This window comes from Acipenser ruthenus, unplaced genomic scaffold, assembly GCF_902713425.1.
Source record: "Acipenser ruthenus unplaced genomic scaffold, fAciRut3.2 maternal haplotype, whole genome shotgun sequence".
Classification (NCBI taxonomy): Eukaryota; Metazoa; Chordata; class Actinopteri; order Acipenseriformes; family Acipenseridae; genus Acipenser; species Acipenser ruthenus.
Genome location: NW_026708150.1, coordinates 45,001 through 60,000, shown reverse-complemented (window position 1 = coordinate 60,000; position 15,000 = coordinate 45,001). Strand labels below are relative to the sequence as shown.

Here is a 15,000-nt window from a genome sequence, read left to right as displayed (position 1 = left end):
TCAAGAAGCTGCTTGATGAGATTCTGGGATCAATAAGCTACTAACAACCAAACAAGCAAGATGGGCTGAATGGGGCCTCCTCTCGTTTGTAAACTTTCTTATGTTCTTATGCTCTTATGAAAACTCACAAGACTGGGAAACTCATTCTCGGGATAACTGTGTGTGCGTGTGTGTTTGTGTGTGCGTGCGTGCGTGTGTGTGAGTAAGTCACTGAACCTCCTTGTGCTCCGTCCTTCAGATGAGACATCAAACAAACGAGGTCCTGTTGGAAGTGACTCTGCAGCAGCAGTTGTTGATGATGCAGAGTTCACCCCCCTAGTCTCTGGAAGTCGCTTTGGATAACTGATTGATAATAACAACATAGGGGTGTCTGTCTGTCGCACTTATATTTTTGATTATCTGATTGTGATGAAACTCGGTATAAAAGGTCATTTAGCCTCCCTCGCGTACTCAATAGGATCCCTGGAGACACCTCCCAACACCGTGTGGAGTGTGGGCCACGTCAAGGCTGTGATCAGGGCAAAGAGTGGCCTCACCCCACAGCGAGTTGTCCGGCCGCTCCCTGAGACCTCATTGAGATATGAAGGTGTTTTGAAAGAGCTCTAATCACACAGGGATGGACTGTGCGTTTCTACTGGCTTTATCACAGGTTGAGACACAGTGGAAACATTCTCTGCATCTTTCCCAGCTCGTTAACGCGCCCATGTTGTCAGGGTTGTCATGGAGACGCCCCCCCCCCCACCACACCCCATGTTTCTGGTGTTCATGAGATCTTTGCATGGACTCCCGTGCAATGCACAGTGATTCACTAATAAAAGTTATTACTGCATTCCTTTTGTGGGGGCTTTTTACATCACGAAAGAGCAAATAAAACGACACGCCCGCACGCAAACAGACACTGAGACACGCACACAGACACACAGAGACAGAGACGCACACACAGACACACAGAGACAGAGACGCACACACAGACACACAGAGACAGAGACGCACACACACACACAGAGACAGAGACGCACACACAGACACACAGAGACAGAGACGCACACACAGACACACAGAGACAGAGACGCACACACACACACAGAGACACACTGACACACACACACACACAGACCCGCACACAGAAACTGAGACACTGAGACACACACACAGACACACAGAGACAGAGACGCACACACAGACACACAGAGACAGAGACGTGCACACAGACACACAGAGACAGAGACGCACACACAGACACACAGAGACAGAGACGCACACACAGACATGCACACAGAGACACACTGACACACACGCACACAGACCCGCACACAGACACTGAGACACTGAGACACACACACAGACACACGCACACAGACACACTGAGACATGCACACAGACACACAGACACCGAGACACTCATACAGACACAGAGACACACAGACACGCACACAGACACACTGAGACACGCACACAGACACATGCACACAGACACACTGAGACACGCACACAGACACACTGAGACACGCACACAGACACAGAGACACTCATACTGACAGAGACACACAGACACGCACACACACTGAGACACGTACACAAACACACAGACACCGAGACACACAGACACGCACACAGAGACACTGAGACACGCACACAGACACACTGAGACACGTACACAGACACACTGAGACACGTACACAGACACACTGAGACAAGCACACATGACACACAACACAATGAGACACACAGACACACACACAGAGACACTGAGACACGCACACAGAGACACTGAGACACGCACACAGACACACTGAGACAAGCACACATGACACACAACACAATGAGACAGACAGACACGCACACACACAGGCACACTGAGACAGTCACACACACACACAATGAGACAGACACACACGCACGCACACACACACACACACACACACTGCATTCCCACAATGTTCTATACAGAATACACTAGTCATGAGAAAGCAAAGGTCAGACTCACACAGTCACTCTACAGAAAAATTGAGCAACTCTACCCAGAACATTTTTTCTCTGTGCAATAAATATACAGAATATCCAGGGCTCTGGACTCTTGACCGGAGGGTCGTGGGTTCAATCCCAAGTGGGGGGGACACTGCTGCTGTACCCTTGAGCAAGGTACTTTACCTAGATTGCTCCAGTAAAAAACCCAACTGTATAAATGGGGAATTGTATATAAAAATAATGTGATATCTGGTAACAATTGTAAGCCGCTCACCATCGCCCCCCTGTGGTCTGGCCGGGCTCCTGCGGGCTTGCCTGTAAGCTGCTCAGAGCTGCGTTGTCCTCCGACGCTGTAGCTCTGAGGCGGCTGCATGGCGGGCCTGCAGAGTGTAAGGAAGCGGTCGGAGGACAGCGTGTGTTCATCTTCACCCCTCCCGAGTCAGCGCAGGGGGGGTGGCAGCGGTGAGCTGAGCCGAAAAATACAATTGGAGATTTCAAACTGGGAGAAAACGGGGTAAAATCAATTGGCGACTACTACATTTAAAAAAAAAAAAAAATGATGTACGTGAATCCCTGTTTCTTTCATGTATTTCGTACTCATAATAATAATATATTCTGTGTGTCTCTCTGTTGTGTTTCTGCGTAGATCTACTCCACGAAAGGATTTTCCAGGCAGAAACAGAATAGAAATACACTTTTCTCCCTGGTATTACGGTTTCACACAATAAACAAAGTGCACGTGTTTCACAAATCATTACTGTGGTTTAATCACGCCCTTTTTAAAACTCATGTTTAACTTAAACAAAGTCTTCACAATGTTTTAGAAAAGGGAGGCATCGTGCAATGATAAAACGACTCACCGTTTTTGGTTTCTGTTTATTCCAGCCCTCATAACAGAAAATGCTAGGATCACAACACAACTAAACGTTGGTATGTACCTTTCAAGGTGAGGCCTGTGTTTGAACAGCGTGAAGCAGAACACCTTCACGCGCAGGAATTTTCGTTTAGAATATTTCGGACAGTTTTTCCACCCTCAGTAAAGAAAATAATTATTACTTCATAATAATCAAAATTACTTCACCCCCCCTCCCCCCACCCCCGGGCTCAGATAGACACGCTGTTCTCAATCAGGTCCGGTCGGAGGTATCTGTACGGAAGTTCTAATCCGGCGTTGCGCTCGTCGATCTCCGACCCCAGATTCCGTAGCTCCGCCTGGAATTCCGAGATCAGATTCCGAGGGGTCTCCTCTATGAAGGGGGGGTCCCGGTAAAACCCCAGCGGGATCTGGGAGGGGGGTGGGGGGGGGTCAAAGAGACGAGATTCATCATCAGAGACTCATACAGACCAGAGCTCTGGTGGACTTTACCTCTCTGTGCTTTACAATGCTTCCCTATGCTTTACCACACCTCTCTGTGCTTTACAATGCTTCCCTATGCTTTACCAGACCTCTCTGTGCTTTACAATGCTTCCCTATGCTTTACCACACCTCTCTGTGCTTTACAATGCTTCCCTATGCTTTACCAGACCTCTGTGCTTTACAATGCTTCCCTATGTTTTACCACACCTCTCTGTGCTTTACAATGCTTCCCTATGCTTTACCAGACCTCTCTGTGCTTTACAATGCTTCCCTATGCTTTACCACACCTCTCTGTGCTTTACAATGCTTCCCTATGCTTTACCACACCTCTCTGTGCTTTACAATGCTTCCCTATGCTTTACCAGACCTCTCTGTGCTTTACAATGCTCCCCTATGCTTTACCAGACCTCTCTGTGCTTTACAATGCTTCCCTATGCTTTACCACACCTCTCTGTGCTTTACAATGCTTGCCTATGCTTTACCAGACCTCTCTGTGCTTTACAATGCTTCCCTATGCTTTACCAGACCTCTCTGTGCTTTACAATGCTTCCCTATGCTTTACCAGACCTCTCTGTGCTTTACAATGCTTCCCTATGCTTTACCAGACCTCTCTGTGCTTTACAATGCTTCCCTATGCTTTACCAGACCTCTCTGTGTTTTACAATGCTTCCCTATGCTTTACCATACCTCTCTGTGCTTTACAATGCTTCCCTATGCTTTACCACACCTCTCTGTGTTTTACAATGCTCCCCCTGCTGCACTCTGTACTCACATAGTCGCTGGAGGGCTGGGACAGCGTGGCCAGGGTGAGCAGCACAGAGCAGGTGGAGTTGACCTCGGGGAGGTGATGCAGGAGGTCCGGCAGGGTGCGGGACCCCTTGCTGCTGGGGGGGGGCTGGCGGAGGCTGGCGGGACAGTTCGGCATCCACAGGTCAAAGTCCAGCTGAGAAGCGAGACGGGGAGGGGAACGTGAGAAAAAAAAAACAAAAAAAAACGGAATTCAAAATTTCGCTTCAGGCGCGGGATCGTTTGTCCGAACGGCGCCCCCTACCTGAGAGAAGTTGACTGCGGCGTGCTGCGCCGAGCAGCTGAAGATCACCATGGTAACGAACTGCACCAGCTCTGCCCTCTTCTGGAAGGACTGGGGAACACCTGCAGACAGACACAGAGACACACAAAGACCGAGAGACATCTTGATAAGGTAAAATGAAGCCACTTTGACAGACGTTTCCCCCAGTGCCCCGACTTCGCTCTACAGCGAGAGGAAAGATTTCCTCTGTGGCTCGGTTTCTCTTGGTGCGGCTGACGGGTTTAAGGATCATGCGGCTGCTCCCCACGCTAGCGTGCAGTCTGTGTTCACGGTACCTGTCTGCTGCAGACCCAGGAAGGCGTGATGAAAGAGGTCTGTGATCCAGCTCTGCAGCTCCGAGTCCTGCTGCACCGCACTGTCACTGGGGTAGAAAAACTGGAGCAGCCTTTCAACAAACCTGCAAATACACCACAGCACAGTCACACACCACAGCACAGTCACAGACCACAGCACAGTCACAGACACACACCACAACACAGTCACACACCACAGCACAGTTACAGACCACAGCACAGTCACAGACACACACCACAACACAGTCACACACCACAGCACAGTCACACACCACAGCACAGTTACAGACCACAGCACAGTCACAGACACACACCACAACACAGTCACACACCACAGCACAGTCACACACCACAGCAATCACACACCACAGCACAGTCACAGACCACAGCACAGTCACACACCACAGCCACACAACAACACAATCACACCAGTCACACAACAACACAATCACATACCACAGCACAGTCACACACCACAGCACAATCACACACCACAGCACAATCACACACCACAGCACAGTCACACACCAGTCTCTCTCTCTCTCTCTCTCTGGCTCCTCGGTACCTGTGTATAGCTCCCCACACTCTGAGACCGTCTCTGGCGAAGTAATTGTTGTCCAGCGAGTCGACGCCGCGCTCTCGTAGGTCCTCCGGCAGGCAGAGGGCGCTGTAGCGCAAGCGCTGCATGGCTCTGTGGATAAGAGCAGTCACGCCATCCAGACCACATGAGATCGACTGCCGGGAGAGAGAGAGATAGAGAGAGAGAGAGAGAGAGAGAGAGAGAGAGAGAGGTTATGTGCTGTACAATGCTTTACCACACCTCTCTGTGCTTTACAATACTTCCCTATGCTTTACCACACCTCTCTGTGCTTTACAATGCTTCCCTATGCTTTACCAGACCTCTCTGTGCTTTACAATGCTTCCCTATGCTTTACCAGACCTCTCTGTGCTTTACAATGCTTCCCTATGCTTTACCACACCTCTCTGTGCTTTACAATGCTTCCCTATGCTTTACCAGACCTCTCTGTGCTTTACAATGCTTCCCTATGCTTTACCACACCTCTCTGTGCTTTACAATGCTTCCCTATGCTTTACCAGACCTCTCTGTGCTTTACAATGCTTCCCTATGCTTTACCACACCTCTCTGTGCTTTACAATGCTTCCCTGTGCTTTACCACACCTCTCTGTGCTTTACAATGCTTCCCTATGCTTTACCAGACCTCTCTGTGCTTTACAATGCTTCCCTATGCTTTACCAGACCTCTCTGTGCTTTACAATGCTTCCCTATGCTTTACCAGACCTCTGTGCTTTACAATGCTTCCCTATGCTTTACCATATTAGATACGATTCACCGGAATTATGAATTATTATTATTAAATATTTTACCAGCGTGAATGCAGAAACTGTTTAAAAGCAACAAGTTTGACCGAGCCCCGAAGTGCTGATTTTGGGGTTCCCCCTCTCACCTTGTCAAAGACGCCCCCTTTAGCGAGCATCGAGGTCCGGGCCTGAATGTTGATCTGCAGGGTGGTCTGCAAGTGAGGCATTAGCAGCTGGAAGAGAGACAGACAGGAGGGGACGAGAGTCACTCACAAACATGAGAACACAGTATTGTGTTGCTGTATTGTGTTGTTTGTCAGTGTGGTTGTATTGTGTTGCTGTATTGTGTGGTATTGCAGTGTTGTTGTATTGTGTTGTTGTATTGTGTTGCTGTATTGTGTTGTTTGTCAGTGTTATTGTATTGTGTTGCTGTATTGTGTTGTTTGTCAGTGTTGTTGTATTGTGTTGCTGTATTGTGTGGTATTGCAGTGTTGTTGTATTGTGTTGCTGTATTGTGTTGCTGTATCGTGTTGTTTGTCAGTGTGGTTGTATTGTGTTGCTGTATTGTGTGGTATTGCAGTGTTGTTGTATTGTGTTGTTGTATTGTGTTGCTGTATTGTGTTGTTTGTCAGTGTTATTGTATTGTGTTGCTGTATTGTGTTGTTTGTCAGTGTTGTTGTATTGTGTTGCTGTATTGTGTGGTATTGCAGTGTTATTGTATTGTGTTGCTGTATTGTGTTGTTTGTCAGTGTTGTTGTATTGTGTTGCTGTATTGTGTGGTATTGCAGTGTTGTTGTATTGTGTTGCTGTATTGTGTTGCTGTATCGTGTTGTTTGTCAGTGTTGGGTACCTTGTGTAGCGGGTGTGCCCCAGGCAGGTGTCTCAGTGTTGCCACGCAGTACGCCTCTCCCAGCATGTGCGTCTTCAGGTAGTGTGACACTAACTGGTGGCAATGGAAGTCTGAGTTTCGCACCCAGATCTTAGCGAGAAGCCAGTCCGCCTCCGAGTCCGAGGGCAGGAAGACGGGGTTATCAGGGCCGGGGGTCTGCTTCAGCTGAGGGGGGCAAGAGACCCCGAGAGGGACGGAGAAGCATGTTAAAAACAGAGGAAACAGAGAGGCAGAGAGACACACACAGTGCATTGGGGTCCAGTGTCTGTGTGTTACCTGTATAGCGATGGGAAGCAGCTCCCCCTGCTGGTTCCTGTAGAGAAGGCACAGAGGAGCCGCTAGGTGCTGTGGCCGCCCATTCACACAGTTAGCCGGGACACCTTCCAGAATCTCGTAGTCCGCCAGGAATATAGTCCCCCGCTGCAACCGAGACACAGAGACAACGCTGCTGGTAACTGGAGACAAAGAGAGAGACAGAGACACAGAGACGCACAGCAAACAGAGAGACAAACACAGCCAGACAAAGACACACGCTGTCACAGACAGACAGACAGACACTAAAAGCCACATAGACACGCTGACACAGACAGACAGACAGACAGGTAGACAGACTGACCGACAGAGTCACATAAAGCTAAGTAGACAGACAGACAGACAGACGCACACTGTCACAGACAGAGACACACACAGAGTAACAGACAGACACCCTGAAACAGACGGACGGACAGACGGACCTCCATCTCCTGTGGCAGAGAGGTGCATGCTGGGAGGAATGGCTGGACCATCTCGGGAGTGACGGCCAGGTTGGGGGGCGGAGTCTTGCACTGGTGAATCACATACGGGTTGCAGCCGTTCAGGAACTGATATCCAAAGAATGAGTCGAGCTGCCAGTGAGAGCGAACATACTCTGAGAGAGAGAGAGGGGGAGAGAGGGAGAGGGGAGAGGAGAGAGGGGAGAGGGAGAGGAGAGAGGGAGAGGGGAGAGGAGAGGGGGGAGAGGGGAGAGAGGGGGAGAGGGGAGAGGAGAGAGGGGAGAGGGGAGAGAGGAGAGGGGAGAGAGAGGAGAGAGGGGAGAGGAGAGAGGGAGAGGAGAGAGAGGAGAAGGGAGAGAGGGGGGAGGGGAGAGGGAGGGAGGGAGAGAGAGAGAGTGGAGAGAGGGGGAGAGGGGAGAGGGGAAGAGAGAGAGGAGAGAGGGGAGGAGAGAGAGGAGAGGGAGGGAGGGAGAGAGAGAGAGAGTGGAGAGGGGAGATGGAGAGGGGAGAGGAGAGAGGAGAGAGGGGAGAGGGGAGAGAGGGGGGAGAGGGGAGAGGGGAAGAGAGAGAGGAGAGAGGGGAGGAGAGAGAGAGGGGAGAGGGAGGGGGCGAGGGGAGAGAGAGAAGCGGGAGAAGGGAGAAAGAGGGGAGGAGTTGAAAGAGATGAGAGGAGAGAGTAATTATTTCCCTGCCGACTTTATAAAACACACAAGTGCCCCCTAGTGGATGAAAGAAACACATCCGTCAGAAACACCACAGAGAGCCCCTGTGTGTGTGTGTGTGTGTGTCAGTGTGTGTGTGCGTCAGTGTGTGTGTGTGTCTCTGTGTGTGTGCGTCAGTGTGTGTGTGTGTGTGTGTGTTTGTGTGTCAGTGTGTGTGTTTCAGTGTGTGTGTGTGTTTCAGTGTGTGTGTCTCAGTGTGTGTTTTCAATGCTGTGAAACAGGACCGGTCTGCAGACCCTGTTACAGACACAATTACTGGAGCACAGGGCTGCAGAGCATGGCAGCCAACAGGGGGAGCAGCAGCCATGGAAACGGGGCATTAGAGGGGGGGGTGTAGGGGGGTCTCACCTGCGGTGGCAGCTCCGCCAGGGGGGCAGTTGAAGATAAAGAGGGTCTCGATCTCCTCGAAACTCTTCCACGACTCACAGCGCTGTGCAAACCCCCTCAGGTAGTGAGCATTGAATGCAGGGCTGCAAAACAGAGACAGCATTAAAAACCAAAAGACACGAGAAACCTCAGCTGCGGTGGAAAGGACTCCCGTTGCGCAGCAGTGTGATCCATTCCTGGTTTTCGCTAGGAGTTGAATAATAAGACGCACCTGAGCTTGTTACCCAGACACACTGGGGGCTGATCAAGCTGGTAGTAAAACCTGGAATGGATCAAACTGCTATGCAATATGCTTTACCAGACCTCTCTGTGCTTTACATGCTTCCCTATGCTTTACCAGACCTCTCTGTGCTTTACAATGCTTCCCTATGCTTTACCAGACCTCTCTGTGCTTTACAATGCTTCCCTATGCTTTACCAGACCTCTCTGTGCTTTACAATGCTTCCCTATGCTTTACCAGACCTCTCTGTGCTTTACAATGCTTCCCTATGCTTTACCAGACCTCTCTGTGCTTCACAATGCTTCCCTATGCTTTACCACACCTCTCTGTGCTTCACAATGCTTTCACTGTGCTTTATTACACTGTGCTGTGCTTTTTCTATAAGGGATGGACGGATGCTGATGAACTCTCTCTTGTACCCGCTCCGTGTGTATCTGAAATCGGGTCCGAGCTGCTCCAGTGATGTCATGTCCACGCAGTGGGGCAGCCCCTCACTTATAGTGCGCCACCTGCAGGACAGGAGGGTGAGATAGTGAGAGTGAGAGAGAGTGAGAGAGGGTGAGGGTGAGTGATCAAGAAAGGGTATAGAAAAGAGGTGAAGAAGGTTAGTGAAAGAGATGGAAAGTGTGAGAAAGAGTGCGTTCAAAAAAGGGATGGGGTGGTGGAGGGGTGCTGTGGGGCGATTGAGGGGTGCTGTGGGGTGCTGTGGGGTGATTGAGGGGTGCTGTGGGGTGATTGAGGGGTGCTATGGGGTGATTGAGGGGTGCTATGGGGTGCTGTGGGGTGATTGAGTGGTGCTGTGGGGTGATTGAGGGGTGCTATGGGGTGATTGAGTTGTGCTGTGGGGTGCTGTGGGGTGATTGAGGGGTGCTATGGGGTGATTGAGGGGTGCTGTGGGGTGATTGAGGGGTGCTATGGGGTGGTGGAGGGGTGCTGTGGGGTGATTGAGGGGTGCTATGGGGTGATTGAGGGGTGCTATGGGGTGCTGTGGGGTGATTGAGGGGTGCTATGGGGTGATTGAGGGGTGCTGTGGGGTGATTGAGGGGTGCTATGGGGTAGTTCAGGGTTGCCCCTTACCTGTAAGTCTCCTGTTTGCTCTGCAGCTCCAAGTTCCTGTGCTGTTTCAGCAGCTCCAGAGTCTCCCCACACACCGTCCGCGCTGAAACACACAGAGCAGCTTCACACAGAGCAGCTTCACACAGAGAGCAGCTTCACACAGAGAGCAGCTTCACACAGAGCCGCTTCACACAGAGAGCAGCTTCACACAGAGCAGCTTCACACAGAGAGCAGCTTCACACAGAGAGCAGCTTCACACAGAGCAGCTTCACACAGAGCAGCTTCACACAGAGAGCAGCTTCACACAGAGAGCAGCTTCACACAGAGCAGCTTCACACAGAGCAGCTTCACACAGAACAGCTTCACACAGAGAGCAGCTTCACACAGAGCAGCTTCACACAGAGCAGCTTCACACAGAGCAGCTTCACACAGAGCAGCTTCACACAGAGAGCAGCTTCACACAGAGCAGCTTCACACAGAGAGCAGCTTCACACAGACCAGCTTCACACAGAGCAGCTTCACAGAGCAGCTTCACACAGAGCAGCTTCACACAGAGAGCAGCTTCACACAGAGCCGCTTCAGCACAGAGCAGCTTCAAACAGAGCAGCTTCACACAGAGAGCAGCTTCACACAGACCAGCTTCACACAGAGCAGCTTCACAGAGCAGCTTCACACAGAGCAGCTTCACACAGAGAGCAGCTTCACACAGAGCCGCTTCAGCACAGAGCAGCTTCAAACAGAGCAGCTTCACACAGAGAGCAGCTTCACACAGAGCAGCTTCACACAGAGCAGCTTCACACAGAGCAGCTTCACACAGAGAGCAGCTTCACACAGAGAGCAGCTTCACACACAGAGCAGCTTCACACAGAGCAGCTTCACACAGAGCAGCTTCACACGGAGAGCAGCTTCACACAGAGCAGCTTCACACAGAGCAGCTTCACACAGAGAGCAGCTTCACACAGAGAGCAGCTTCACACAGAGCAGCTTCACACAGACCAGCTTCACACAGAGCAGCTTCACACCGAGAGCAGCTTCACACAGAGAGCAGCTTCACACAGAGCAGCTTCACACAGACCAGCTTCACACAGAGCAGCTTCACACGGAGAGCAGCTTCACACAGAGCAGCTTCACACCGAGAGCAGCTTCACACAGAGAGCAGCTTCACACAGAGCAGCTTCACACAGAGCAGCTTCACACAGAGCAGCTTCACACCGAGAGCAGCTTCACACAGAGAGCAGCTTCACACAGAGAGCAGCTTCACACAGAGCAGCTTCACACAGAGCAGCTTCACACCGAGAGCAGCTTCACACAGAGAGCAGCTTCACACAGAGAGCAGCTTCACACAGACCAGCTTCACACAGAGCAGCTTCACACCGAGAGCAGCTTCACACAGACCAGCTTCACACAGAGAGCAGCTTCACACAGAGAGCAGCTTCACACAGAGCAGCTTCACACGGAGAGCAGCTTCACACAGACCAGCTTCACACAGAGCAGCTTCACACCGAGAGCAGCTTCACACAGAGCAGCTTCACACAGAGAGCAGCTTCACACAGAGCAGCTTCACACAGAGAGCAGCTTCACACAGAGCAGCTTCACACAGAGCAGCTTCACACAGAGCAGCTTCACACAGAGAGCAGCTTCACACAGAGCAGCTTCACACAGAGAGCAGCTTCACACAGAGCAGCTTCACACAGAGCAGCTTCACACCGAGAGCAGCTTCACACAGAGCAGCTTCACACAGAGCAGCTTCACACAGAGAGCAGCTTCACACAGAGAGCAGCTTCACACAGAGCAGCTTCACACAGAGCAGCTTCACACAGAGAGCAGCTTCACACAGAGCAGCTTCACACAGAGAGCAGCTTCACACAGAGCAGCTTCACACAGAGCAGCTTCACACAGAGCAGCTTAAGGGCAGGGCAGCTTCACACAGAGCAGCTTAAGGGCAGGGCAGCTTCACACAGAGCAGCTTAAGGGCAGGGCAGGTTCACACAGAGCAGCTTAAGGGCAGGGCAGGTTCACACAGAGCAGCTTAAGGGCAGGGCAGGTTCACACAGAGCAGCTTAAGGGCAGGGCAGGTTCACACAGAGCAGCTTAAGGGCAGGGCAGGTTCACACAGAGCAGCTTAAGGGCAGGGCAGGTTCACACAGAGCAGCTTAAGGGCAGGGCAGGTTCACACAGAGCAGCTTAAGGGCGGGGCAGCTTCACACAGAGCAGCTTAAGGGCAGGGCAGGTTCACACAGAGCAGCTTAAGGGCGGGGCAGTTTCACACAGAGCAGCTTCACACAGACAAGCTTCACACAGAGCAGCTTAAGGGCAGGGCAGCTTCAGCACAGCACAGCGAGATTCCTGATGCGCTATCCTTGCACTATTGCACTGCTAATATGTAACTGTAGAGATAACTCATTGTAATCCTAACTGGCTGCATCCTAGTTCATATTGGATTCTAGTAGTGTTATTATTATACATAGCATCCTAGTTCATATTGTATTCTAGTAGTGTTATTATTATACACAGCATCCTAGTTCACATTGGATTCTAGTAGTGTTATTATTATACATAGCATCCTAGTTCATATTGGATTCTAGTAGTGTTATTATTATACATAGCATCCTAGTTCATATTGTATTCTAGTAGTGTTATTATTATACATAGCATCCTAGTTCATATTGGATTCTAGTAGTGTTATTATTATACATAGCATCCTAGTTCATATTGTATTCTAGTAGTGTTATTATTATACATAGCATCCTAGTTCATATTGGATTCTAGTAGTGTTATTATTATACAGAGCATCCTAGTTCATATTGGATTCTAGTAGTGTTATTATTATACACAGCATCCTAGTTCATATTGGATTCTAGTAGTGTTATTATTATACAGAGCATCCTAGTTCATATTGTATTCTAGTAGTGTTATTATTACACATAGCATCCTAGTTCATATTGGATTCTAGTAGTGTTATTATTATACACAGCATCCTAGTTCATATTGTATTCTAGTAGTGTTATTATTATACACAGCATCCTAGTTCATATTGTATTCTAGTAGTGTTATTATTTGCACTGGCTGTAAACTACACTGTGTTTAAATATGAAGTTTGCATTGTAACCCTGTGCTGCCCTGTAACACCTGCGCGAGTCTCCTGGGATAAAGGAGTCTGCCAAATGAATGGGTTCTAATCTCTGTAATGTATCTCCCTGGTACCTGCTCCCTCCCACAGCTCCACACTGCCCACGCTACTGATCCACTTCCTGCAGGGGAAGTGCTGCGCCGGTCCACCAGGGGGCTCCACCTGCACCTCCCTGCAGTGCCAGGCCAGCTCCGGGAAGCCCAGCCTGCTCTCTGTGTGCAGCCGGACCAGAACCAGCCTCCCCAGAGGAGAGGAGACAGAGAGGTGAAACACAGCGCTCTGCAGAGAGGAGGGGAGAGAGAGAGAGAGAGAGAGAGAGAGAGAGAGAGAGAGAGAGAGAGAGAGAGAGAGAGAGAGAGAGAGGGCAAGGAGAGAGAGAAAGAGAGAGGGGGAGAGAGAGAGAAAGAGAGAGACAGAGAGAGAGAGGGGATAATTACAATACAGTACAGTGTAATGCAGTAAAACCTCAATTCTGAAAATTACTTCCCTTTGTAGTCTGTTTTTTGTTGAGTAAGCAACGCACTGTGGAAATTCAGTGAGCTTTTAAAAAAAAAAAACACACACACACACACACACACACACACACATGCACACACACACACACACAAAGCAGAACTAAAAATAAAATAAAGATAATGATCACACGCAACCCTCAGTTCTAACCAGAGTGCCCAAATATGTGCTGCATCAGTCTACCCTTACAAGAGTTTCCCATAGTAAAAACAACACAGCATTGCAAAGCACAGAGAGGTGTGGTACAACATAGGGAGGCATTGTAAAGCACAGAGAGGTATGGTAAAGCATAGGGAAGCATTGTAAAGCACAGAGAGGTCTGGTAAAGCATAGGGAAGCATTGTAAAGCACAGAGAGGTGTGGTAAAGCATAGGGAAGCATTGCAAAGCACAGAGAGGTGTGGTACAACATAGGGAGGCATTATAAAGCACATAGAGGTCTGGTAAAGCAGGTTTTACCAGACCTGTCTGTGCTTTACAATGCTTCCCTATGCTTTACCAGACCTCTCTGTGCTTTACAATGCCTCCCTATGTTGTACCACACCTCTCTGTGCTTTACAATGCTTCCCTATGTTGTACCACACCTCTCTGTGCTTTGCAATGCTTCCCTATGCTTTTCCAGACCTCTCTGTGCTTTACAATGCTTCCCTATGCTTTACCAGACCTCTCTGTGCTTTACAATGCTTCCCTATGCTTTACCAGACCTCTCTGTGCTTTACAATGCTTCCCTATGCTTTACCAGACCTCTCTGTGCTTTACAATGCTTCCCTATGCTTTACCACACCTCTCTGTGCTTTACAATGCTTCCCTATGCTTTACCAGACCTCTCTGTGCTTTACAATGCTTCCCTATGCTTTACCAGACCTCTCTGTGCTTTACAATGCTTCCCTATGCTTTACCAGACCTCTCTGTGCTTTACAATGCTTCCCTATGCTTTACCACACCTCTCTGTGCTTTACAATGCTTCCCTATGCTTTACCAGACCTCTCTGTGCTTCACAATGCTTCCCTATGCTTTACCAGACCTCTCTGTGCTTTACAATGCTTCCCTGTGCTTTCACTGTGCTTTATTACACTTTGATGTGTTTTTACTATCAGGAACTATTATAAGGGATATTCACTATATATATAAAATATGCCATATGTAGCGGATACTTGCCGATCCTGGGCGGAGGTTCTGGAGCGGAATGTCCAGTTTGAATTCCTTACTGGTCCCCCCCGTCCCAATAAGAGTGATCAGCGGCGTGCTGAAGGTCCCAGACTGGGGGGGGTGGGATGTGACCAGGGTGACAGTGTACTGCACCA

The 15,000-nt window shown here is 49.8% G+C and overlaps 1 protein-coding gene across 1 annotated transcript in view; it reads right to left on the bottom strand.

The window, feature by feature from the left end:
* Positions 1–2,710: 2,710 nt before the first annotated feature.
* LOC117969950 (hydroperoxide isomerase ALOXE3-like) overlaps positions 2,711–15,000 on the bottom strand; it is a 13,910-nt gene continuing 1,620 nt past the window's right edge. The window contains exons 2-15 of the mRNA XM_059020052.1: positions 14,855–15,000; positions 13,259–13,463; positions 10,076–10,157; positions 9,418–9,507; positions 8,740–8,861; positions 7,652–7,824; positions 7,194–7,337; positions 6,879–7,082; positions 6,175–6,261; positions 5,274–5,443; positions 4,691–4,812; positions 4,377–4,477; positions 4,098–4,268; positions 2,711–3,252 (exon numbers count right to left, since the gene is read on the bottom strand). The exon at positions 14,855–15,000 is cut by the window's right edge and continues 4 nt beyond it. Coding sequence (XP_058876035.1) covers positions 3,073–3,252; positions 4,098–4,268; positions 4,377–4,477; positions 4,691–4,812; positions 5,274–5,443; positions 6,175–6,261; positions 6,879–7,082; positions 7,194–7,337; positions 7,652–7,824; positions 8,740–8,861; positions 9,418–9,507; positions 10,076–10,157; positions 13,259–13,463; positions 14,855–15,000 — 1,997 coding nt within the window. The 3' untranslated portion in view covers positions 2,711–3,072. The remainder of the gene's footprint in view (positions 3,253–4,097; positions 4,269–4,376; positions 4,478–4,690; positions 4,813–5,273; positions 5,444–6,174; positions 6,262–6,878; positions 7,083–7,193; positions 7,338–7,651; positions 7,825–8,739; positions 8,862–9,417; positions 9,508–10,075; positions 10,158–13,258; positions 13,464–14,854) is intronic.